Source organism: Macrotis lagotis, chromosome 1 (genome assembly GCF_037893015.1).
Source record: "Macrotis lagotis isolate mMagLag1 chromosome 1, bilby.v1.9.chrom.fasta, whole genome shotgun sequence".
NCBI classification, from domain to species: domain Eukaryota; kingdom Metazoa; phylum Chordata; class Mammalia; order Peramelemorphia; family Peramelidae; genus Macrotis; species Macrotis lagotis.
The window spans coordinates 757,768,438-757,794,959 of NC_133658.1; the positions used below are offsets into that span (position 1 = coordinate 757,768,438).

The 26,522-nt window shown below is 35.9% G+C and overlaps 1 protein-coding gene and 1 pseudogene across 1 annotated transcript in view; both read right to left on the bottom strand.

Moving 5' to 3' along the window:
- Positions 1-7,736: 7,736 nt before the first annotated feature.
- On the bottom strand, positions 7,737-8,921 carry LOC141508104 (nucleophosmin pseudogene; annotated as a pseudogene).
- An 8,969-nt stretch (positions 8,922-17,890) lies between these two features.
- The window catches only part of CCDC15 (coiled-coil domain containing 15), a 31,562-nt gene continuing 22,930 nt past the window's right edge, over positions 17,891-26,522 (bottom strand). The window contains exons 6-9 of the mRNA XM_074216414.1: positions 23,964-24,053; positions 23,284-23,364; positions 20,934-21,023; positions 17,891-19,196 (exon numbers count right to left, since the gene is read on the bottom strand). Coding sequence (XP_074072515.1) covers positions 19,089-19,196; positions 20,934-21,023; positions 23,284-23,364; positions 23,964-24,053 — 369 coding nt within the window. The 3' untranslated portion in view covers positions 17,891-19,088. The remainder of the gene's footprint in view (positions 19,197-20,933; positions 21,024-23,283; positions 23,365-23,963; positions 24,054-26,522) is intronic.

Sequence of the window (26,522 nt, forward strand, 5' to 3'; positions counted from 1 at the left end):
AATTCTCTAGAACCCTTATATCCCCCCCCCACAAAAAAAACCCCAAAACCAAGAGTCAAAGAATACAGTGAAGTGATCCTTAGTCCTTAAATGCAAGTGATGATAATTATGATGATGTTTGTCCTTCATTCTTTTTTTCTTTTAGGTTTTTTTTGCAAGGCAAATAGGGTTAAGTGGCTTGCCCAAGGCCACACAGCTAGGTAATTATTAAGTGTCTGAGGCCAGATTTGAACTCAGGTACTCCTGACTCTAGGGCCAGTGCTCTAACCACTGGGAAACCTAGCTGGCCCCGCCCTTCATTCTTCTTTTTTTTTAATTAAAGATTTTATTTGAGTTTTACAATTTCCCCCCTAATCTTACTTCTGTCCCCCCACAGTCTTTACTTTGTTTCCATGTTGTACATTGATCCAAACTGAGTGTGATGAGAGAGAAATCATATCCTTAAGGAAGAAACAAAAAGTAAAAGAGATGACAAGATCAGACAATAAGATATGTGTCTTTTTCTAAATTAACTAACTTTGTTCAAACTCCACAGCTCTTTCTCTGGATACAGATGGTGTTCTCCATTGCAGACAGCCCCAAATTGTCCCTGGTTGTTGCGCTGATGGAATGAGCAAGTCCATCAAGGTTGATCATCACCCCCATGTTGCTGTTAGGGTGTACAGTGTTCTTCTGGTTCTGCTCATCTCACTCAGCATCAGTTAATGCAAATCCCTCCAGGCTTCCCTGAATTCCCATCCCTCCTGGTTTCCAACAGAACAATAGTGTTCCGTGACATACATATACCACAGTTTGCTTAGCCATTCCCCAATTGAAGGACATTTACTTGATTTCCAATTCTTTGCCACCACAAACAGGGCTGCTATGAATATTTTTTGTACAAGTGATGTTTTTACCCTTTTTCATTATCTCTTCAGGGTATACTCATTTTTGTTGCTCTTTGGGTGTAGTCCCAAATTTCTCTCCAGAAAGGGTGGATGAGTTCACAGCTCCACCAACAGTGTAATAGTATCCCAGATTTCCCATAACCCTTCCAACAATGATCGTTATCCTTTCTGATCATATTGGCCAGTCTGAGAGGTGTGAGGTGGTATCTCAGAGAAGCTCTGGTTTGTATTTCTCTAATAAGTAATGATTTAGAGCAATTTTTCATATGGCTATGGATTGCTTTGATCTCCTCATCTGTAAATTGCCTTTGCATATATCCTTTGACCATTTGTCAATTGGGGAATGGCTTTTTTAAAAAATAATATGACTCAGTTCTCTGTATATTTTAGAAATGAGTACTTTGTCAGAATCATTAGTTGTAAGATTGTTTCCCAATTTACTACATTTCTTTTAATCTTGATTATCATGGTTTTATCTGTGCAAAAGCTTTTTAATTTAATGTAATCAAAATCATCTAGTTTTGTTTTTGGTGATGTTCTCCATCTCTTCCTTAGTCATAAACTGCTCCCCTTCCATAGATCTGCCTGTCCTTCATTCTTAAAGAAGACCATGACATCAGGGAGGTGATGCCATGACAAGTGAGGGGGTGCTGTGTTAGGTTACTATCCTTGGGATCCTCCAGAGTCATCTGGGTCTAGAGGCTAGATATGGAATAGCATGCCTGGAGATGGTCCTGTAATTATCTAGTTACAGGTAGGTAATTTGAGGATCTCTTACAAAAGCAAGTCTCTTTTCACATCCTTTTATATACAAACTAATAGAAGGGGCTTTTCTGGTTTTGGGGGTTGTTTTTTTGTTTTTTTATAAGGCAACACAGATAAGTAATTATTAAGTATATAAGGTCAAATTTCAACCCAGGTCCTCCTGACTCCAAGGCTGGGTGCTCTACTATACCACCTAATTGCCCTAAAGGAGATTTTCTGCAAAGACTTCTGTATAATTTCTTAGATGAACAGATATGAATTAGATAATAGGCAACATTTATATAAGGTCTTAAGTTTTGCTGAGCACAAACTTTAAAGAATTTCATTTAGTGTGGCTCTCACAACAGTCCTGTGAAATAAACACAACAGGTATTATTATCCTCATTTTACACATAAGCAAAGTGAGGCTGACAGAAATTTAGTTATTTGCCCATAGTTACACAACTAGTCAGTGTCAGGACTCATATATACATATATATGTCTTTTCTCACAAGTTTATCATGGTTAGAAGAGACTATAGAGTTGAATTGGTTTACCAGTGGGAGGAGGAAGAAGTTGTTGAAGGGATGATTGTTTGAGGAAGAAAAGAGGGGTAGAGATGATGGAGGCTTTAAGGATGAATAACAGGGTAAGGAGTTGTAAAGCACAGGGAAGGCCTAAATGATCAGATACAGTTTGGAGTTCATAAGTAAGGAAGAGAAACACTTGTGGGTGATGGAAAAATCAAGGATATGATCATTTCTGTATAGCCAAGGTAGACTGGAGGATCCGGTCATGAGAATTCAGCAGAATGAGGAATTAAGTTAATAATGCTAGAAGGACTATCAACATGTCTCTTCCTTCCCTAGTCCTCACCAAATCTAATTAGTTTCTAAGCCCTGACAGTACTATCTCAAAAACATCTCCTGTACCTATCTTCTCCCCTTTTCATTTCTATCAACATAGTACTTTGTTTAGTAATTATTTGATACAGTTAAAATGTAGTACTGTATTTATGTAACTGGAGGAATAACAAAAGTCCTCTTGAAGGAGTTGACACTTGTTGAACTCTGAAGATTCAGGGGATCTAAGAAACAAAGCTGAGGAAGAATAACATTCTGAGCGTGAGGGAAAGGTGTACAAAAGTAGAGGGAGGGAATAGTATATACAGAGGACAGCAAGTAGGCTACCCCCACTACAATGAAGAATATATGATCATCTTGGAAAAACAAGATTGTGCTAGACTGTAAAGGCTTTAAATGAAAAAAAAAAGAGCAGTATTTACATTTAATACTAATGGCAATGGGGAACACTGAATCTTCTCAGGCAGTGGTATGATCAGGCCTATACTTTAGGAATATCAATTTGGCAGCTGTGTGAAGTATATATTATAGAGGGGAAAGTCAAGAGCAGTAAAACTACTCAAAAAGCTACTGCAATAATCCAGATAAGAAGTGATGAGGACCTGGGCTAAGATGGGTCATCAATTTTTATCTAGAGTCCTAGGTAAAATAGCCTCTCTATCTGTTTTTCCTCCTTCCAGACTCTCCAACTGTCCAACTTACTTCACATTCAAAGTAAAAAAAAAAAAAAAATCCTAAGTAGATCATCTAAATTAGCCTACTGAATAAAATACAAACTTCTTAGTTTGACATGCAAGACCCACCCCCACCATCCATAAGTCTGACTCCACATCATATTTCTAACCTTACTTCACAGTGTATTCCTTTATATATTCTATATCCTCAGAACTGGTGACTACTGTTTTCTGATCTCACTGTATTCTTCCTCACATATGCTTCTGGGCAAAACAATCCTCATGCCTGCAATGACACCCTATATTCCATTTTAGCATTTTGGTATTATACTTCTCTATCAAGACTTACTTCTTTCATCCCTCCAGCTGGAAGTAATCCCTTTGCTCCTGGAATCGCTTATGGCCACTGTGCTTAATTTTACCTATTCCTTCAGTCATTTTAAACTTCTAATATAATCATCTGTGTATATGTTTAAAAGGGGCACAAGATATAAGCTCTTTGAGGACAGGGATTATGTAGTTTTTCATCCTCCTATTTCTACTGCTTAGCATAATACCCTGGAATCTAATGTTTGCTCTCTTTAGTTGGGGGTAGATGAACACACAGGAAAAGGCATGATCTCACTTCTTTCTAATTAGCAATGTTCAGTGACTGTTTCATATCCATTTAACTCCTTTGCTGATAAATATGATTGATTTTTTATGAAGGTCGAATCAGTATTTTGAGAAAATGACATAGAACAGCCTGAAGGTAGATCTTTTATCAAAAAACTTGGATATTAAAACACCCCCAAACTGATGAAACAAATAATACCAGTTATTCTGGAACAAATCTGCTGCCATTTTTTGAATTACTATTATCCAGACTGCCCATGTTCACATCATTTGATAAACAGAGGTTTGCCAAAAATTCTGGCCATCTATCCATTGATCCATATTATTTATTTTGGTGTAGTACAAGAGGAAAAATGTATTTTCTTTTCTGAGACTAAAACATTCACAAGTAGGGAGGTCTGCCTTGCTTTGGCTGTTAATGACCAGGTCCTAGAAAGAGCAGATGAATTTGAAAATTGTTCTGGAAGTGGGTGGGTTTAAGTCATCTAAGGACACTGTTACAATTCACTTTTCATAATCACTTGCTTATTAGAATGACAAGGACACTTTGAGTTTAGAATTATCTTCTGTATGCTCCCCTACCTTCTTGATTCAATAACCTTTACTAAGCAACAATTATAAACCTGATCTTGGCAACCTCCAAAAAAAAAATGGAAAGAATAAGGAACAAGAGGATAATCTAGTATACAGATCTGCAGATTAATAAGAGATTTTTTTAAAGCAGTCCAAAACAGTCTCCAGTAACAATCACAATTTTTTCTAACAAACTCTATGCCTAAAAACCAGAAACAAAAGGTCAAGGGAGAAAAGAAGCCCATTGTTGCTACTTAGGTAAAAGCATAAGTGTTTTTATACAAGTTAAGATCAATATTTGTATGTCAGGAAAAGAAAAGCTGTGAGGGAAAATGTGCAAGGAGGAAATATGAGATGCCAAACAGGACACAGAGAAGGAAGAAATACAAAGGCTGAATTATTTTAAATTATATAGCATCTTCCCTCTTAGAGTTCAATACTTACAAGAATAACTAGAAAATAGGAGAGATCGAAAGAATATAGAATTTAAAAGATCAACTCAAGATGTGGTCAAAGAAGTGCTTAGTCTGTAGCTCTAGGGCAGAATCTAAACATAGTATTTATTATATGATCTTATTCCTGAAGAAAATGAAAAAGCAGTTAAAGAGAAAGTATGTGCTTAAGCTTGTAAATGGGGGGAGGGAAAGAAGAGGATGAAGGGGGAGAATTAAGAATTTAGCTGAATACATTTCCTTTCCTTATGGGAGAGACTAAGGGGAGACTGAAGTTAAATAAAAGGATAGAACATTCACTGAGAGGCCACTATTAGCTACCAGTTAGGTGGTGGCGTGGATAGAGTACCTGCCCTGGAGTCAGGAGGATCTGAGTTCAGATCTAGTCTTAGACACCTGATCTAACCCTGATTGCCTAACATCCAGGGTTATCTCCAGTTGTCCTAATTCATATCTGATCACTGAACTCAAGATGACTCCAGAGGAGAAAGTGAGGCTGGTGACTGAGCATTGGACCCCCTCACTAAAATCCAATTCACTTGCTTATCATGGTATCACTTCCTTATTGTCATGGTCTTCTTCAAGAACAAAGGACAAGCACTATCAACACCAGAGAAAACTTGAGATGACAGTGTTAAAGTAAAAATTAATGAGAAAGATTTAACATTTACTAAGTAATTTTCTAGTTTAATGGAAGATTAGCACTATTTTTCATACCTCAGGACTCTGTTGCAGTATTTATGCAATATGTATCAGAGAATACTGTGTGGTACTGCTATGGTTGCCATGATCATACTTTTGTCCCCCCTAAGAAGCTACTAGAGATACTCCTAGGAACCTTGGAATTCGGGGAATGAAACTGAAGATCATAGTTTCAATGAAAAATATGGATCTTATCTAAGCTCCTGTTACACCTTTTACTTTCTACTACCAATCCCTTTTCTCTCCTCCCAATTGGAACAAATCACCTAAGTTTTGATTTCCCTAAGGAGATTGATGCAATTTGACATAAACTGTCTCAGTTCTCTTCTTCCATTACTCAATATCATCACCTTATCTTTCTTTCTTATAGTGATAAAAGAAATCTTGACTACTGTGACTTAACCCTGCACCCTGTACCACATCTTCCAGGCCCTTGGCTCCAGTTAACCTCTCATGGATTTTCAATGTTCCACTCAGCACTGGTTTTCCCATCTATCTTTAAAAATACTAAGTTTCCCAAATTCTGTTTAAAAAAAAAACTACCTTAAGTCCATCTACTTACCATCGCAGCTCTTTCTATCATCACCTTTAAAAATTGTATCTATACTTTATTATTTCATTATCTCTTCAATCCCTTGTCTTGAGGTTTATCTGCTCACTTAATGGAAACTGCACTCTAAAGGTAACCAATGAACTCCTAACCTCCAAAATTAATGGCTTTTAATCAGCTTCATCTTCATTGATGTCTTACCATCCCTTCCTGCTCATTATTCTTTCCAGCTAAATCTCTGTTAAGATCATACTTTCCTTGTTCTTCTCCTACTTCCAATGATACCATTGCTGGTTCTTCTTTCTCTCTACTTGAATCTTGAATATTCTTCTAGGATCTTGCCTCATCTCTTTCCTCTCCATTTTTTAATACATTATCTTTACCTGGCAATTTAATTTATTCTTACGGCATCAAATACCTGTACAGAGATGACTTCCAAAGCTGTTTTTCCAGTCCCAGTCTCTTGTTTGAGATCTAGACCAAAGGTGTCAAACATAAGACTTGCAAGCTATATGTGACCTGTAACAGTCCTGAATGTAGGTCTAAACTATTCTAGATTAAAATGTAACTGGGAAATAGTTAACAAAACAAATAAAAATATAATAATGTTTTAAAACAAAGTAAGTGGCTCACATATTTGTACAGTATTATGCAAAGTTTAGTTGTCCCCATTTCCATTCTGAATTTTACACCACTGATTTAAGACTCACATTTTCAGCTTCCTTCAAAATACTACCAAATGGATGTTTTAATGACACCTAAAAATCAACATGCCAGTCAATATACCAGCCTACTAGTATTTATTAGGAGTTGATGACACCAATGTCATGAGCCAGGGTTATTGGGAAGACAGTGGTGCAGGCAAAGAGAAGATGGGAAGAGGAAGGTTTGGGGAGAAAGATAATGAGTTTGGTTTCGATCATACTGAGTCTAAGATGCCTACAAGAACATCTAATTCAAGGTGCATATGATCTATGTATCTAGTTTTAGTCTCTAAACAACAAGGATCATGGAAAACACTAGATCTAATAAGACCCTATACCATGTGCCAGGGATACAAAAGTCAAAGACTAAGGATACAAAGACAAAAAACAGTTCTTGTGATCTCAAGGAGAATACTGTCCAATAGAGAAACAAAATGTGAATGATTATGTATCAAAAAAGGTATCTAGAGGAAAAATTGGGTGGATAGGGTGAGGGTGGTAAAATAAGAGGTAATTAGGTGGCACAGTGGAAAGAGTCTCAGATGGAGTATAGAGTCAGGGAAATTGAAGTTCAAATTTAGCCTCAGACACTTACTAGCAATGTGACTAGCAGGCAAGTCACTAAATTCCTCTTTGTCACAGTTCCCCATCTGTAAAATGGGACACTGGAGAAGAAAATGGCAAACGATGCTAGCACCTTTATCAAAAAATAGAGTCACAAGGAGTCAGACACACCTGAACAACAATGAATACCAAAGGGAAGGCATTAAGATTTAAGAAGGACCGAGAAAGGTTTCCTACAGAAGGTAGCACTTTAATTGAGACTAGAAAAGAATTCAAGGAAGCTAGTAGACAGGGAAAGTTCCAGGCTTTGGGCAATAGTCAGTGAAACTGCTTTGAATTAGGAGAAGGATTACTATGTGCAAGAGTCTGCAAGAAGGCCAATATCACTAGATTCTAAGTGGAGGGAAGTTTTTTTTTTACTTGATTAAAATACTGAATTTATTTCACATGTATACTTTGTCTCCCCACCATTTCCATTTGTCTGACCACCACTACTACTATGCCCTATCATAACATTCCATACATACTTAAACGAAGCAAAGGGTGGAGTTCCATCTTTGAAAACTAAACAGGCATTTTGGACAACACATCCTTGGCAAAGTAATCTGGATGACATTTATCAGACATGGTAGGGAAATTTCTCACTCTGCATTATAAAAAGGACAGCCAGATATCAACTGTTACAGAAATAAGACAGAAAATTTTAACAAACTGTTCAAACTTATTTTCTTAAAGAGATTTCCTCTACAGCCAGAGATCTTGAATAGCCTCCTGATCAGACATACAGAAGCAATTCTTTACATAGTTGATGAATTTGCCTTCCACTTTTGGGAGGGAACCACCCTTTTCAATGCTTGCCTGCATTTTTGCTTTAATATTCTCTAGAGAAGTAGGTCCTTTGGGAGTATTGGGAGTCTTGTCTTGCTTTTTGAAGGATTCTTGACCTTTTGATTTTGGTGTGGACGGCTTTGAATCTTTTCCATTCTGGTTTGATTTTTGTGCATTTTTTGCAGCAGTATCACGAACAGATTTCTTCACTGGAGGGGTCTTTTCTTCACTTTCTTCATCTTCAAAGTCATCATCATCATCTTCATCTTCTTCAGACAGTTTTACCTTTTTCTGTGGAACCTTGCTACCAACTCCAGGAGGTGATAGTTTGCCAGACATATTCAAGAGTTTCATATCATCTTCCTCTTCATCATCCGATTCTGCATCTTCCTCTAGTGCTACTAGGTGCTGGCCACTCATGTGTACAGGTCCCAAACCACACTTCAACCTCAATACTACCGGTGGTGTAATCTCAAAGCCACCTAGAGAAACTGTAGGCTGCACAGGCATTTTCAAAGATGCCAGTGTTACTTTAATTGGGTTGCCTTCATAGTTCAGTGCCTCTGCTTCAACAATATGCAATTCATCCTTTGCACTAGCCCCTAAACTCACGGTTCTCAATGACAACTGGTGTTCATTTTCATCATTGTCTACCTTAAAATGGTAATCTTTGTCAGCCTTTAGTTCACAACTGAAGAGGAAATTCTGGGGCCGGAGGGGGCTCATATCCATTTCCACTGAGTCCTCCATTTGGGCAGCGATGCAGAGGAGCGTGGAAGAGTGCGTGGAGAAGGACGAGGCGGCTGGGCTCGAGCTCCCGAGGGGCTCTGCTCAGGATGGGATCACACCGAGGAAAGCGGAATTAAGTTCTAAGAAGACTGGAAAGGCAGGAAAGAATTTGAAAGCCAAACAAAGGCCTTTATATTGGCTAGTGGGGAGTAGGTATGATATGGTCAGACATTGAGTTTTAGGATGATCAATCTGGGGAAAGACTTGTAGCAGGATAAATACAAGCAAGTTTTACAATAATCCAGGCCTGAGGTGGGGAGGGTCTATACCAGTGTGGTGGTAGTATCAGAGGAAAGAAAGGGGCATATATGAGGAATGTTACAAAGACAGAAATAAGAAGATCTGAAAATAGACAGGATATAGGAAGAGGAGGGAATGTGAAGAGTTGAATATAACACCTAGGTTTCAAGATTGGATAACTAGTATGGTAGTGGTACCCTCAATGGTAATAGGGAAGTTAGGCATTTTGGAAAGAGCAGTTTTGGTTGAATGATGAAGTCAAAGGCCAGACTGAAGAAAAGAGGAGAGGAAGTGGAAGCACAAAATACTTAGCCTTCTCAAGGAGTTCTGTCATAAAAGAGAGAAGAAATATAGGACAAAAGTCAGTGGAAACAGAAGGTTCAGTGAGGGGTTTTTTGAGGATAGGGGAGATATGGGTATGTTTGTAGGCAATAGGGAGGTAGCCAGTAAAGAGGGAGCAAGTGAATTTTAATGAGAGTATAATAGATAGGGCAAACTACTGAAGAAGAAGGAATGGAATGGGATGGGATCATTTGTGCACATAGAAGTGTTAAATTTGGGAAGAAGAAAGGTTCTCTCTTCATGAAAAATGGAATGAAGGTTATAGGAGAAGGCATCTGAGAAATGTAAGATGAAGAATGGGAGAAGCCCATGGCCAATGACATCAATTTTTTCAGTGAAATATGGGATAAGATTTTCTGTAAGAGGGAAGAGAGGGAGTCATGGGAGGTTTGAGGAGGGATGTAAAGGTTTGTAAGAATAATTGTGGTGAATGGGATAGTTATTTGGTTAAGAAGGTATAAAACGATTGCATTGTAGCAGTGAGATTTTCCCCTAGATCACAGTCACATAGTATAGGGTTTGGAACTCAAGGAATGCAAAGAAACTATGATTTTCTTTTTTTAGTTTTTTTTAGTTTTTGCAAGGCAGTGGGGTTAAATGGCTTGCCTAAGGCCACACAGATAGGTAATTATTAAGTGTCTGAGGCCGGATTTGAACTCAGGTACTCCTGACTCCAGGGCCAGTGCTCTATCCACTGCACCACCTAGTTGCCTGAAACTATGAGTTCTGTATACCATGCAGAAGTTAACCAAGACAAACACATCATATTGAGAATTCCTTCAAAATGTGATCTATTGGAGAAGGAAATGGCAAACCTCTCATATATATCTTTGTCAAGAAAATCCCACAGGCAGTAGGTACTAAAATTATAAAAGAGATGATATTAGATATCCTCTAAGATAGAAAGGTGCCCAACACACTATGGAGGAAGTATAGAGGACAAATATAAGTAGCTCTAGTACTAATGAAATGTCTGGACCAAAACCAAAAGGAAGCACAATTTTAGATGCATATGGTGATGAAAGGGAAATCCAAAGCTACAGAGTTTCAGGCTTTGGGGAACAGTCAGTGAAACTGCTTTGAATTAGGAGAAGGATTATTATGTGTAAGATTCTGTAAGAAGGCCAATATCACTAGATTCTAAGTGGAGGGAAGTAAGTTCTAAGAAGATTGGAAAGGCAGGAAGGAATTTGAAAGCCAAACAAAGGCCTTTATATTTTTATTTCTTTGACTAGCATTGCATAGGAACCTGGAATATAAGATCTATGAACCAAGGTAAGCTGGATATGGTCAAATGGGAGATGGGAAGATTAAAAACTGACATCTTAGATATTCGTGAACTTAAAAGGAAAGGGAGTGGAGGAATTTAATTCAGGTGATCCTATATATATGCCACTGTGGACAAGAATCCCTTAGAAGAAATGAAGTAGTCCTCATAGTCAATAAAAAGGAGCATTGGGATATAATCTCAAAAATAAAGAGAATTATTTCTGTTAGAAATTAGAATTATTTCTAAGGCAAATCATTCAACATCACAGTAATACAAGTTTATGCTTCAAGGCCAAAGTTAATCAGAGCTATGAAGATTTATTACATCTTTTAGAAATAACACCAAAAAAAAGATGTCACATTCCCAAAGGGGACTGGAAAGCTAAAAGTAGGGAATCAAAAGACAACTGTACTATTGTACAAGTTTAGTCTTAAAATACAAAATGAAGCAAGGCAGAGACTGATAGAATTGTCAAGATAACTCACTGGTCAAAGCAAATACTCCTTTTCAATAACCCAAAAGGCAACTTTACACATGATCACCAGATGACCCATAGAGAAATCAGATTTGCGATACACTTTGCAGTCAAAGATGGAAAAGCTCTGTACAGTTGGTAAAAACAAGACCCATATTATTACTATTCTTTCTTCTTCCTCTTCTTCTTTTGGTTTTTGCAAGGCAATGGGGTTAAGTGACTTGCCCAAGGTCACAAAGCTAGGCAATTATTAAGTATATGAAGCCAGATTTGAATTCAGGTACTCCTGACTCCTGGCTCTATCCACTGCACCACCTAGCCACCCAGATCATAAGCTTCTTATTGCAAAGTTAAGTACAACTGAAGTCAGGAAAATCAATAAGTATGATATAAATATCAACACTTATGACTATGAAGTAGAGGTGATGAATACATTTAAGGGATTATGATAGAGCTGGAAGGTAAAAGAACTAAAGACAAAACTACAGGAAACTGCTAGAAAAGACATTTGTAAGAAAAAAGAGTAAGAAAGCAAATTTGCTGTCTGATGAAACTTTCAAATAGCTGAGGGAAAGAAGGAAAACAAAAGCAAAAGTGAAAGAGAAAGCTATACCAAACTGAAACCAGAATTTTAGAGAATAGCAAGGAGCATTAAGTTAAGGTTTTCTTAAATGAGCAATGCAAATAGAAAAAAAACCCCAACGAAATAGGAAAGACAAGAGATCTCTAAGAAAACTAGAGATTATCAAGTGAACATTTTATGAAAAAATAGGTCTGAAAAAAGACAAAAATGAATAGAAGAGGCAAAAATGCACAAAAGAACTAATAAGATAGATTTTAACATCACCAAAAACCATGATGGTGTGGTTACTAATCTAGAGTCAGATATGTTGGAGAATAAAATCATGTGTGTTTTTAAGAAGCTTTGCTAAGAATAAGGCTAGAAGAAGTGATGGAAATTTCACCTATTTAATTAAAATCCTAAAAGATGATTCTATTAAAAGTACTGTGCTCAATATGACAGTATATTTGAAAAACTCAACAGAGACCACAAGATTGGAAAAGATCAGTTTATGTCCCAAACCTATAGAAAGGCATTTGCCAAAGAATGTTCAAATAACTAAGCAATTATGCTCATTTCACATACCAGCAAAATTAAGATTACACAAGCTAGGTTTCAGCAATATGTAAACTAAAATTGACCAGAAAAGCAGGCTGGTTTTCAGAGAGGCAGAAGAAGTAGAGACAAATTAACAATATTCATTGGATTATGGAGAAAACAAGGGTTTCCAGAAAAAACATCTACTTCTGTTTCTTTGACTATGCTAAAGCTTTTGATTCTGTGGATCACAACAAAATGTGGCAAGTCCTCAAAGAGATGGAAGTCCCAGATCATTTTACTGGTTCTCTGAGGAACCTGCATATGGGCGAAAGAGCAACAATTAGAATGGAAAATGAAGCAACTGATTGGTTTAAGAGCAGAAAAGGAGTACAACAATATTGTCAGCTTATTTAATTAACTTAAATACAGAGTACATCACATGAAATGCTAGGCAGGGTTAATCAAAAGTCGGAATTAAGGTTACCAGGAGAAATATCAGCAATCTCATATATGCAGACATTACCACTCTAATGGCAGAAAGTGAAGGGGAATTACAAAGTCTGTTGATGAGAGTGAAAGAGCAAAGTGTAAAAGTTGGTTTGAAGCATAATCACAAAAAACCTAAGACCATAACAAATGATCCATCAGTTCTTGGCAAAGAAAGGGAGAAGAAAAGGAAGCAATTTCATATTTTATATTCTTGGGTTCAAAGATCACTGGAGATGGTAACTTTAGCCATGAAATGAAAAGAGGTTTGCTCCTTGGGAGGAAAGTTATGATAAAACTGAAGAGTATACTAAAAAGAAATCTCCAAAATATTGGTAGTCACTAATGTAAATAATTTTTCAATAAATAATAAGTCTTTGCTCATTCTTCACAGAATTTTAGGGGTCATTTAGTCCAAATTATACCTGAATAGAAATAATATCTCCACTTGAAGATCTCCAATAAAGAATCCAATACTTTCAAAAGTGTAACATTCCATTTTTGGAATAAGTTTTTTTCATAAACAAGTCTAAATCTGCCTCTTCAGAAAAGCTAGTTTTTCCAATAGCATATGAGAGCTGAACTATAAGGAAAACTGAGAGCTACAGAATTGGAAATGAGATTATCTTGAAGGTTTGAAAATAAAAATAAATAATAAATAAATAAAATAAAATAAATAAATAAAAAGACTCTTGATAGGATATTTATTGAGTAAAAGAATGGCACAGTCAGACCAGCGCTTAAGGAAAATCACTTGGTCAGTTATGTTAAAGATCAGAGTGGGGAGAGATGACAATAACAGCAAAAAGGCTACTAAACTTGGAATAAATGCAATACTCAATAATGAAATGAGAGATTGGAGGACTGTGGATGTTCACTGTAGAAGAGTTACTGTATTGGTTATTTTTGTTTAGCTATTTTAATTTGTTTCATAGAAATTTGAAGGGGAAAGAAAAAAACTGAATGAAGAAGGATATATGGGGAAATTATAAAGTTGTTAAAAAAATACAATATTAAAAATGTTTTTAAAAGAAAAACAGTGAAGTTGAAAATTATCCAAAGGATAATGTTGAGGGTACATGTTAGAGATAAGCAGCCTGTAATATATTATCAAAGAAGAATTCTCTTAAGTGGTATAAAAACTGTCATCACAAAGGTGACAGAGTAAGTGTTGGGGTAGTCATGTGGCAAGAATGAGGGTTAACTGATTTTTACTTTATATATGTCAATGCAATGTCAAGAGATTGGATTTCCTATAAAGGAATCATGGAACATATGCTAAGGGAAAGGGAAGGAAATAAAGTATTTATAAAGAACCTATTATGTGCCCAGTCTGTGCTCAGTGCTTTTAGAACTATTATCTCATTTGATTCTCACAACTCTGAGAGATGGATGCTATAACTATCCCCATTTTGTAGTTGAGGAATCTGAGGCAAAAAGAGGGTAACTGACTTGCCCAGGACCACATAGGTAAGTATTTGAGGCAAATTTGAATTCAAATCTTCCTGACTCAGTGGTCTATCTTTTGCACCACCAGCTAGCTTGCCTCTAATGAACAAGAGCTACACAATATGATCAAATAAAGAGTGGTTATGATCCTTATTGGAAGCAATAATTATACTGATATGATCACAGAATTTTTTTTTAATTTTTAAAAAATTTATTTAAGGCAATGGGTTTAAGTGACTTGCCCAAGGTCATACAGGTAGGCAATTATTAACTGTTTGAAGCTGGATTTGAGCTCAGGTACTTCTGACTCCAGGGCTTGTGCTCTATCCACTGTACCACCTAGCTGCCCCCAGAATTTTCAGTAATTAATTATTCTCTTATATTAGTTAAAAGTTTTTACTACTAAGGTCTAAATCAGTAAATCTCATTTTGAAATATAGTTATTTTCAATTATTTCAAGGAATGTGATTAAGACTAAATAAAATTAAGTCAATATATTTTTACTTGAAAACATATATGCTAAACAATATTTTTGGAAATGAGAGCATATCATAAAAGCAAAAACACAGAGAATACCAACCTCCAAAATATTGGTAGTCACTAATATAAATAATTTTTCAATAAATAATAAGTCTTTGCTCATTCTTCACAGAATTTCAGGGGCCATTTAGTTCAAACTATACCTGAACAGAAATAATATCCCTTATAATATCTCTACTTGAAGTTCTCCAATAAAGAATATGATACTTTCAAAAGCATAACATTTCATTTTTGGATTAAGTTTTTTCATAAACAAGTCTAAATCTGCTTCTGCAGGTACAATCCCTTGTTCTACCCTCTAAGTTCAAACAGAACAAAATCTAATTCCCCTTCTGTTTGAAAACTCTTCAAATTCTTAGGATAAGAGTTTTAGAGGGAATGTTAACAAAAGATTTAAACAAATGCTCTCAAAGAATCTGAAAGTTGTTTTTATTGTTGTTCATCTTTCATTTCAGTTAGCAGAAAATTCTTTCTGGAGAAGAATTACCTACTGACTATATCATTAGTAGATTTAGTTTAGATAAAATACTCAACAAGCATGTCTCCATTTCAGCCAAATATACTAAATTAAATTTCTGTCCACCTTTTTTTTACCTCTGCTGAGACATATAAAGAATGTTTATACTCTGGACACAATAGAATTGAAAGATTCTTTCATGCTGACCACATCACAGCAACTGAAAAGAGATCTAGACAACTAAAAAAATCTGGAATATACAAAAAGACGCACTTCCAAAAAACCAAAGTAATTAGTCCCAGATTAGCCTTTTTACTATCTCTGAAGATCATTTGGAAGAAGAAAGGCAGATACCTGTAACTGAATATAGTCCTTCCATAAACTTAACATGTTTTTTTAAGTTTTTGCAAGGCAATGGGATTAAGTGGCTTGCCCAAGGCCACACAGCTAGGTAATTATTAAGTGTCTGAGGCCGGATTTGAACTCAGGTACTCCTGACTCCAGAGCTGGTGGTTTATCCACTGCACCACCTAGCCGCCCTCAAACTTAACATTTTGAAGACCTTTCTAGTTCAAGGGAACCATTATGAGAATATTTTTATATCATAGCAAAACTAGGTAAGTGGCATATTGGGTCCAATAGTCAAATTATCCTAAGACAGAAAAAGACAAGTCTAAATAATACCTAAGCCAACAGGATAAATCCATTATATACATTCTTTCTAGAGATACCCCCATACAAAAATTTCAGAGATCTTTTTTTGTTTCCACTGCAAAGCAGTGGAAAAGGCCATTCCTCTAGTTCCTGATCCCCTTTTTTCATAAAGTACTATGTAATGCAAGGATGCTCAGGCCATATTCACAACTAACATTCTTCCTCAAGTCTTCAGACACAAAAATGGTTAAAGGTCAAAGAAATGATTATCAATATAAATAGGGAGGAAAAGTTCATCCTACTCAATTTTTCTTTAGTGTCCTAGTGTCTTAAACTTTGGAGACTAGAAGTTTTATAGTACATCTTTAACTTTTTGCTTTATCCAAATCCAGTCAATTTATCCAAAACTCATATGAAGAAAGCAACTTTTTTTTTAATGCAAGACAGCCTGTCATAACAGACAGAATTACTGGAATTGGAATCAAGAAGGTCTAAGATAAATCTTGCCAATGGCATTTACAAGCTATGTGATCAAAGATACATTAAATGTATTCAATAGCAGCCCTGTTTGTGGTGGCAAAGAATTGGAAATCAAGTAAATGTCCTTCAATTGGGGAATGGCTTAGCAAACTATGTATGTCACAGAACACTATTGTTATATTAGAAACCAGGAGGGATGGGAATTCAGGGAAGCCTGGAGGGATTTGCATGAACTAATAATGCCGAGTGAGATGAGCAGAACCAGAAGAACACTGTACACCCTAACAGCAACATGGGGGTGATGATCAACCTTGATGGACTTGCTCGGTTCCATCAGTGCAACAATCAGGGACAATTTTGGGCTGTCTGCAATGGAGAATACCATTTGTATCCAGAGAAAGAGCTGTGGAGTTTGAACAAAGTTCAAGGACTATTCCCTTTAATTTAGAAAAAGAAACAGATATCTTATTGTCTGATCTTGTCATCTCTTATACTTTTTGTTTCTTCCTTAAGGATATGATTTCTCTTTCATCACACTCAATTTGGATCAATGTACAACATGGAAACAAAGCAAAAACTGACAGATTGCTTTCTGGGGAGGGGGGGAGGAAAGTAAGATGGGGAAATTGTAAAACTCAAAATCTTTAATAATAAATGTAAAAAAATACATTAAATGATTCAATATATGTATAGTGCTTTGTACTTAGCTTTAAAGAGCTATAAATTATTTTTCATTCAGAATAGATTTAGTTGATGTTAATGATAGAAATCATTGCAAATTATGTAACAGATTTATTATATATTAAGGAGGTTGTACAACACCATGTTTTTTGAATTAGACAAGCAAAATAAAATACAAGTGGACTTTAGTAAGTGGTATGTTCTTTGAACACAGGGATCCACCTTACTCGGTTTTACATCTCTCACAAGTTGGTATTCAATAGATATTCGTTGATTCAGAGAGTTATGCATTAATAAAATTATGAAAATCCAATGTGATAGTTTTCCATTCACTTACATAATAATTTAAGATATGCTTTACTTTTATTTCTTAGAAATCAGAATCTAAGCATAGTATATGTATAAATGTTGAACAATTGGCAGTGGCTCTTTCTTCTTTAGAGAACTTTTTATATTCCTCTAAACTATTTTTTTGGGGGGGGTCTTTGCAAGGCAATGGGGTTAAGGTCACACAGCCAGGTAATTATTAAGTGTCTGAGGCCGGATTTGAACTCAGGTACTCCCAACTCCAGGGCTGGTGCTCTATCTACTGCACCACCTAGCCACCCCCAATCCTCTAAACTAATGCACTAAAGGAATCTTCTTTTAAAAGACTCCTCAAAAGTAAAATCCTTTTGTTAAGTGATAAAAACCAACTATTAAATCTATTTTTTTATAAATTTATAGGAGCATTTCTATTTCAATACATTCCTGGACAATGCCCCCCCCCCCCCCCCGTCCTATTAACGAGGCTGGGTAAGACAAGTATTATCTATTCAGATTAAATAAATAGCTAATTTACAAAGAGTCAGTGAAATATACAGAATCACAGAACCTAAGATATGGAAAGGTCATCTAATTCAACATATACCAACTGAGAAGAGAATCCTCTTACAATATAATTTAGTCTCTGAAGACTTATTTCCTTGGACAGTTCAATGACATTTTGGACAGATCTAAGTTTTTTCCCTTACATGAAATCCAAATGTCCCTTTGCAAATTCTGCCAATTAGAGGACCTAGCTTTGTCCTCTAGGAACATGTGAAACAAATCTAACACCTTTAAATTCTTGAAGACTGCTAATCTCCCTGAACTCAAGCCTTCTCTTCTCTAGTCTAATAACCAGTTTTTTCAAATAATATGGCACATCTTTCAGTACCTTAATTTCTTCATTTCCCTTACCATGTTGCTCACCATCTTTGGCTTATGCTTCAGTTTGCCTATGTTATTAGGTATAGATAAAGGATCTTTCAAACTTTGTCTTAAATGTGAACTATCATGATTATGGTTTTCCTCAAATGTATCTCTCAAAACTGAGCACAGTACTATAGATGCGATTTAACCAGAAGAGGATTCTAGACAGTAGGCCCTGATGAATGTAGCCTAAGATAGTATTATTAACTGTATTGACTCATATTGAGCTTATAGGCCATAAAAATCCACAGATCTATTTAATCAGAAGAGGCATCTCAGCAGTGACTTTTCTTGAATTTATGTTGTTAATTTATGGCTATTGCTCCAACCTGTAGAGTATTTTTTGGATCATGTTTTCTAACACATTTAGCATCCCTCTCAGCTTCATGTTATCTGGCAAGTCTGGCAAGTATATACTTTCTATAATTTTATTCAAGTCACTAATAAAAATAATCAAAAGCAGAAGGCTAATAATGAATCCCTGAGGTATTCCACTACAGACTTCTCTCTTCAAAGTTGACAGTAATTCATTAATATGTCTGTTGGTCCAATCACACAACAAATTAGGATCACATAATCATACTATCATCAGGCTTATAAATATCTATCTTCTTCACAAGGATAGCATAGAGACTATCAAATGTTTTGCTGGCATGAAATAAAATTTGGTACCCTTGCTTTCTTAGAGTGAAGATGAAATGGTTCTTTTAAGTTCCCACTGAAATCTGGAAGACTTACCTTTCAATTTTCTTTCTACGTTCTCTTTGTTTTTCTAGTTCCTTGACTTGTTCCCTCTCAATATCCATGAAAAGTCGTCTGTATCTTAAATACTGCTTTTGACGCTAAAAGAAAAGTTATAAATTTGCTAATAGCAAGTTCTCAGAGGACTTTCAAAGGACAACATATCTACTTTCTATATGAGAAAACTGGCAGAGGGTTTTGAAAAGATCCTAATTTTCCTCTACCTCAGATATTCATTAGAAGCAGTACTTTTTTTTAATTTTTTAATTTTTAGGTTTTTGCAAGGCAAATGGGATTAAGTGGCTTGCCCAAGGCTACACAGGTAATTATTAAGTGTCTGAGGCTGGATTTGAACTTAGGTACTCCTGACTCCAGGGCCAGTGCTCTATCCATTATGCTACCTAGCCACCCCAGAAGCAGTACTTTAAAATGCATTTCTGAGACACCCTTGTATGTGACTATTTAAAGCTATATTATATATATAAAATACAATTAATTTAATTTGGCCTCCTAAAGTTATGTCTACTTTTTGTTCCTGGGTAAAACATGAAAGTCAGAGAAAAAGGAATGCACTAAAATAGGTGGCAAAATAAGAATCAATTTAAGTTCTCATTATGAGAACTCTATTGGGTGAGGATAAAATTACAGCTGAGACACAAGGTGGGAGAACACTTGTCCAAAGGTTTGTTGTTTTTTTTTTTTAGGCTTTTGCAAGGCAAATGGGGTTAAGTGGCTTGCCCAAGGCCACACAGCTAGGTCATTATTAAGTGTCTGAGGTCGGATTTGAACTCGGGTACTCCTGACTCCAGGGCCAGTGCTCTCTCCACTGTGCCACCTAGCCACCCCTTGTCCAAAGGTTTAAGTAACATGAAGTCAAATGTTATTATGGTTGACTTATCTAAATACAGTGTTTAAGAATACAATCTTCTTGAGAGCAACTAAGTGATACAATGGAAAAAACAATGGGCTTGGAATCTGGAAGAACTGAGTTCAAATTTGACCTATGACACCGAATAGCTGTGTGACCCTGGGTAAATCCCTTAACCTTTGTCTGCTTGTTTACCCAACTATAAAACAGAGATAAGATTATCATCTATCTCTCAGGACTGTTGTAAGGATAAAATAAGCAAAAATTAAATTTGTAGAGCACTTAGCACAATACTGAGCCCATAGAAGGAGCTGTATAAAATCCAGCTATTACTGTCGTTGTTATTATAATCGGTGGACAAAGGGTTTGTACACTTCATATTAGCATAATGTCCAATACTTAAATAATTATTCTAAACTAACATTAGGTCCTAACAAGGTGATAAAATGAACAAGGAAAAGCCTATAAACTGACTGAAAGCATATAATTAAGTTATTGAAGCAAATCAAAATTATGTGAATCATTAAATAAAATCTAGGATTGTTTTAAGAATCTAGATTTTGCTGTAAATACACTTGATGGCAACTAAGTTGCTGAAATCCTGAGATAATTTGAAAATAATGAATAGCATTTTATTGCTCAACTCACTTTTTGGGTCCACTACTATAATTGTTTCTGTCATGTCCAATTCTTCATGATCCCATTTGGGATTTTCTTGATAAAGATACTCATGTGGTTTGCCATTTTCTTCTCCAGTTTATTTTTAGAGATGAGAAAATCAAGGCAAACAGGGTCACACTGCTAATAAATGTCTGAAGCTATATTTGAACTCAGGAAGACGAATCTTTTTAACTTCTGGCCTGGCACTCTATTTTCAATCACCGTGCTTCTTTGTCATATGTTAAATTCAGGTATTTCAGGAATATACAAGTTCAATGGCAAAGCATTTCAGATAGTACATTTCACATACCTGTTTTTTGTCTTCTTCTTGGTCTATTCCATATTCAAATAATGGTAAATGTAATTCACTTCTTAATCCTGATTGAGGACCACCATGAACCTGCAAAACAATACAACTAACTGCATACAATTACAAACTATGAAAAGTTTTCTAGAGCAGTTCTTTTGATTCTTCATTATTCTTTTATTTTTCAACAGTGAACTAAGTTTTATGAAGAACCCAAACTCAAAATAAACTACATATAAAAGAATAAAATATAAAAGAATGAAAGAGGTCAACTTCAGAGGAAGTCAGTCAAGCAAAACCACAGAATAGAGAACAATGGAGAGTTTGGTAAGAAAGATGAACAACATCTTAACCAAAGTTAACACTAATCTTGATGTTTTACACATGCCTTGAGTTTGTTCAGAACTGAATCCAAATCTTACTAATGAAAGTTTGAATTCCAAAGTCTCAAGGTGTAATTCTATAACTCAGATTCATTTTCCTTCATGGGAATGCAATGGAAGCAAGAAATATGTCCTTAATGATATGGCAAAGAGGGACATGAAATATGTATTACATTAGAATAAAATTCAATTAGAACAAACTTATTACACAGATTTTAATAAGATGGATCAATCAAATCATACCCCCAAGAGATAAATTATATATATATATATATATATATATATATGGGTAGGGCTAATCCTGTCAAAGCTACCTGATTAGACACACCCAAAAAAACCTCTCAGTCTGAGAATTCATTCACTGATTACCTCTTTATTTTTTAAAATTCATATCTTAATTTTTATAAATTCAGTTTTTAAATAATAAGCTGATTTTCCCCTAACTGTATCACAAAAGAAGGATGATGATTCTGATAAAGGTTTCTATATTACAAAATGAGAGAAGGAATAACTCAAGTTATTTGGGTACAATGCACATAGTAGTTGCTTAATATATTCAACATTTATTGTGACTAAATGTAATATAGAAATGAATACATAAAGGGGGCAAACCACTAGTAAAGGAAAGAAACAGCATGAATTAGAGTGAAAAGTTATGGTATGTATGCTATAAAGCACAGACTAACTTGTAACAGCCAATTCTTCCTATAATACTCTCTCCTCTGCTTAAAAAGGCTATAATTTATAATCTCCCTCCTTTACTACTTTTGAGGATCTTTGCCCATCATTACCTCTTTAATTGTATAAATGGGTATCATTCAACACTGACATCTCCTTATCTCCAATAATAAAGGGGCAAATTATGCACGACACAGAGACACACACAGAGACAAAGAGACACAGACACAGACACACACACACACCACAAACAACTATACCAGGAGGACAGGGATCAATAAGGCATTTGTCCTATGCTCCAATGAAAGGGTTTCTAGAGATCCCACATTAAGTTTCCTTTTACATACTCCAACTGACCGGAAAATAGTAACTCCCAGACAGGGTAAAGTGAATTAAAAAAAAACATCCAGCTTCCTTAAAATATAATTCAATCACTGTTTCCATTAGACATTGTGCCACATCACAACTGGTGGCATTTATGAAGCACTCCAGTGGTGTGTATCACCATGCTTCAATAATTGGGCCTCTAAAAAGGAATGAAATCACCTAAAAGGAAGATACTGAAGTAAGTCAGGAAAAAAGGATAACCAGCTGGGTTGATCTATTTTCAGTAGGATTCATCTGATACCTTGGGAGTTATGAAATTTGTGTTTGTAGTATATCAACTTGGTTGATTCCTGGTGCCAAAAGAAACTATTTACACTTCAGAATTCAATGACCTGAAAAAAAGATTCCTAGCTCCAAGGATACAAGTTCTAGTACTTCTTAGCAGCAGTGAAAAGTGAAGAAAAAAGGTGAAACTTCAAGCTATGCTCCCAACTTCCCAGTCTCTTATTTACACTGATTCCAGTCTAATCTTGGCAAACCCAATCTAAGTTACTTCTCTTTGTATTCTTTGTTCTGCCTGATCTCTGCTGAAGGACTGGGCATAGACTAAGTGAAAGTTCCTGGTGGCCTTTAAGAGGTAACTTCTCCCTCCTTTCCTCACTTGCTATGGTGACATTTGAGGAAATATTGGTAGCCAATAAAATGTTTTCTATAAAGCTACAACCATATATATATATAAAATCCACTAGGTTCATTTTCAAGGAAAAATACTCTTGGCTGCAGAGGGTAATGAGACAATTTGAATAGTCTAAGGAATTCTGACACATAATAAACTAAAATAGGATCATTAATAAATCTTAAAAAATAGAACTTTTAGCTCCATGCCCAGGTAGAACTAATTCCATACTGTCAAACCAGTTATAATAAATCTAGTAAACCCCAGTTCTAATCCTTCAAAAGATTACTCTCTCTGGTTCCCCCTCCTCTTCAGGCTGTCGTGCAGGCTCCCAGGTGACATCAGTTTTCAAACCAAATGATGCTGTCTTCTAAAATAAAAAATACAAAACAAACATTTTTGTTTACAAATGGAGGAAATACACTAATAATACTCCCTTACATTTTGGTGACAGTCTTAGAGTAACTTACATTTTATGACCCGACATAGGACATGAAACCCTTAGCTCCACTCCATAAACCCTAATACTAATCTCCACAAATTAATTATCATACAGTTTTTAACAAGTCTTAACCTACACTCTAAGAATTAATTCTGCTATTCTCTATCCTTAACTTAGGGCACCATTTGTTCTCTGTAGGATTCCACAGGGAATAAATGCTTTTGTTCTTCTCTCACTGGTAAAAACTCAAGATGACTGCTTGAAAATGTTTTAATTTAAAAAAATATAAAATACAAATTACCTCTACCTCTAGGGTAAAGATAATATAATGATAATATACCAGCATTTCAATGAAAGCTATTGGGTAATTTTAATAGGGTAATTTAGGTAAAATGAATGACTTTCTTATGGATATTTTAAGTTCCATTTCCCATTTTCTATATGCTATATCCCCCAAACTAGCTACAGTATAGTCTTGACAAATTCTATCTCAAACTCCTAATAGTAACTTCTTATGGTTTACTTGCCTCTTTAGTCTGTTGGTCCTGTATCTTGTCTGAAAGATGATTAGGAGGGGGCTTTTCTGTAACCAGCTCATTTGTACTAACATAAGTTTCCTGAAAAAAAAATCATTAGTTTAGGAAAGGGCAATACACTAGAAATAATACTTTAGGTTTCATCAAAAGCCTTGAGATCAGTCTTAGTAGGTTGAGTTTATTGGATACTTCAAGAAATAGAGAACAGTTAGGTGGCTAAAGTACTGACCCTGCAGTCAGGAGATCTTGAGTTCAAATCTGGCCTCAAACACTTGATACTTACCAGTTGTATGACCATGGGCAAGTCACTTAATCCCACTGCTCCTTCCACCCCCGAGAGAGAGAGAGAGAGAGAGAGAGAGAGAGAGAGAAACAAAGATAGACTAACCAACTTCCCAGACTCTAATGTTATAGTGCCAAAGCAACTGCAGGATTATAGTCCTCTTAAGACCCAGCCTTAACCCAAAGAAGTTTAATTCTTGTTGCTTCCTCTCTTGACTTTGTTCTGCCTGGGTTGGAAGGAACAGATCTGTCTTATTTTTGAGAGGAAAGTCCTTTCCTTTTCACATTCTTCAAATAGGGGTGATATGTGAATGGTCATAACTCAGGCTTTGGTGAGAGTCCTCAGTGAGATCCTCACTAACTTTAGAAGGCCAAATTCAATAAATTATATGGAATAACCAGATAGGTGATGTATGTCAACAAATATTATGATTACAAAAGACACAGTTATACTGACTGCAACTTGCCCTTGTGTTCTAAAATGGAAACAATTCCAGAAGGTTTATGGTTTTATAATCTAGTAAGAAGACAACAAGGACAGTTTTTATTTCTATGTTCAGAGGTGAAAGAACATTTATAGTCAAAGTGATTCTAATGTGAGTAAAGGCAAACCCAACAAAAAGCAGAGCAACTGCAATTATAGATTCTCCTCTTTTCCTGAGTGGCAGGTTCCCAATCCTTATAATTAAGGCTTGAAGGGACTTGATTTCACTTACAAAAGAAAGTCTAAGTTCCTTTCCCAATCAGTGCTCACAAGGAGTTAATTTTCTTTCTGATGCTTTACATAGGGAATATACAAATAGTCTTGAGGAAGCACACAATCTGATTACAATGTAAAAATAATACTTTAAACTGAGTGGCGCCTTTGACATATAAGACTGGTTTATACAACACTGTTATATTTGATTTAATCCTCCCTTCTTGTAAAAAATATTTCAAGTCAAGTTTGTGGATAACACTCTTTCTGGAAAAACATCAGTAAAATCACTGAAGCATGCTCCACATAATGCCCCATGTCAGACCCTAGAATCTGATAATACCAATTCAATCACCTCCCTCTACCAGTATCCTGGAGTCAACCTAACACTGTAAAACACAGTGCTGCTAAATATTCTGTTTGTAAAGGCCTTAGAAAGTACGTCACTGGCAAGTAGCTTGCGCAAAAAAGTAGTTATCTCGCCAGGTTCCTGACAGGGTGAAAAACTGAGTTTTACAATTGACTTACAACTGACCACATAGAGGAGATAATAAAAACAACAGCAACGGTTGGTCTTTCTGTACTGCTTTAAGTCTTTTTTTTAGGTTTGTTTTTTTTGCAAGGCAAACGGGGTTAAGTGGCTTGCCCAAGGCCACACAGCTAGGTAATTATTAAGTGTCTGAGACCGGATTTGAACCCAGGTACTCCTGACTCCAGGGCCAGTACTTTATCCACTACGCCACCTAGCCGCCCTGCTTTAAGTCTTATAAAACATTTACCTACATTATCCCATTTGAGTTTTCCAATGGCACTACCCACTGGGGAGCAAGAAAGGGTTTGGGAGGATAATGGGTGGAGAGGTTAGGGACAATTTAATGTTGTTTTGGACATGTTGAGTTTGATGCGTCTTTGGGGTTTCCAGTTTAAAATTTTCAACAGACAGTTGGAGATGTACGACTAGAGCTCAGCAGAGGCTAGGGACAATAATGTAAATCTGGGAACCATGAATATATAAAAGATAACTGAATCAATCCATGGGAGCTAACTTAGTTTAAAGTTCCAACCCCCTGGGCCCCAATATGGTATCACTATATCTTTTCCAAATTATTTCATATTACAGAGTTGCAGGGCTGGAAGGGACTTCAGAGGTCACCTAGTCTAACTCATACTTAAATCAGATTTTCCCTCTATAGAGTTTCTGATAAGAGGTCACTGAATTTTTACGTGAAAATCTCTAGTAGATCAGTCAAACCAAACTATTCATCAAGATCTCTAAATAGCTAAAACTTTCTGACTAATATAGATTTATTCATGTTATTCCATTTCCCATCAAAATGATTAAACATTTCATTAAGCCAAGCATTGTGCTAAATGCGAAGGATACAAAAGAGACAAAAGAATAAGAGGAATGTACAGGAATTAAGAAGAACTGGGGAAGGCTTCCAGTAGAGAAGCAAGTCAAGGAGATCAATAATCAGGGCAGTGGAAGGAGAACATTCCAGGCAGGGGATAGCCAGGGAAAATACCCAGATTAAGTAAATTCCAGTAACTCCTTAAAACTCCATGTGATT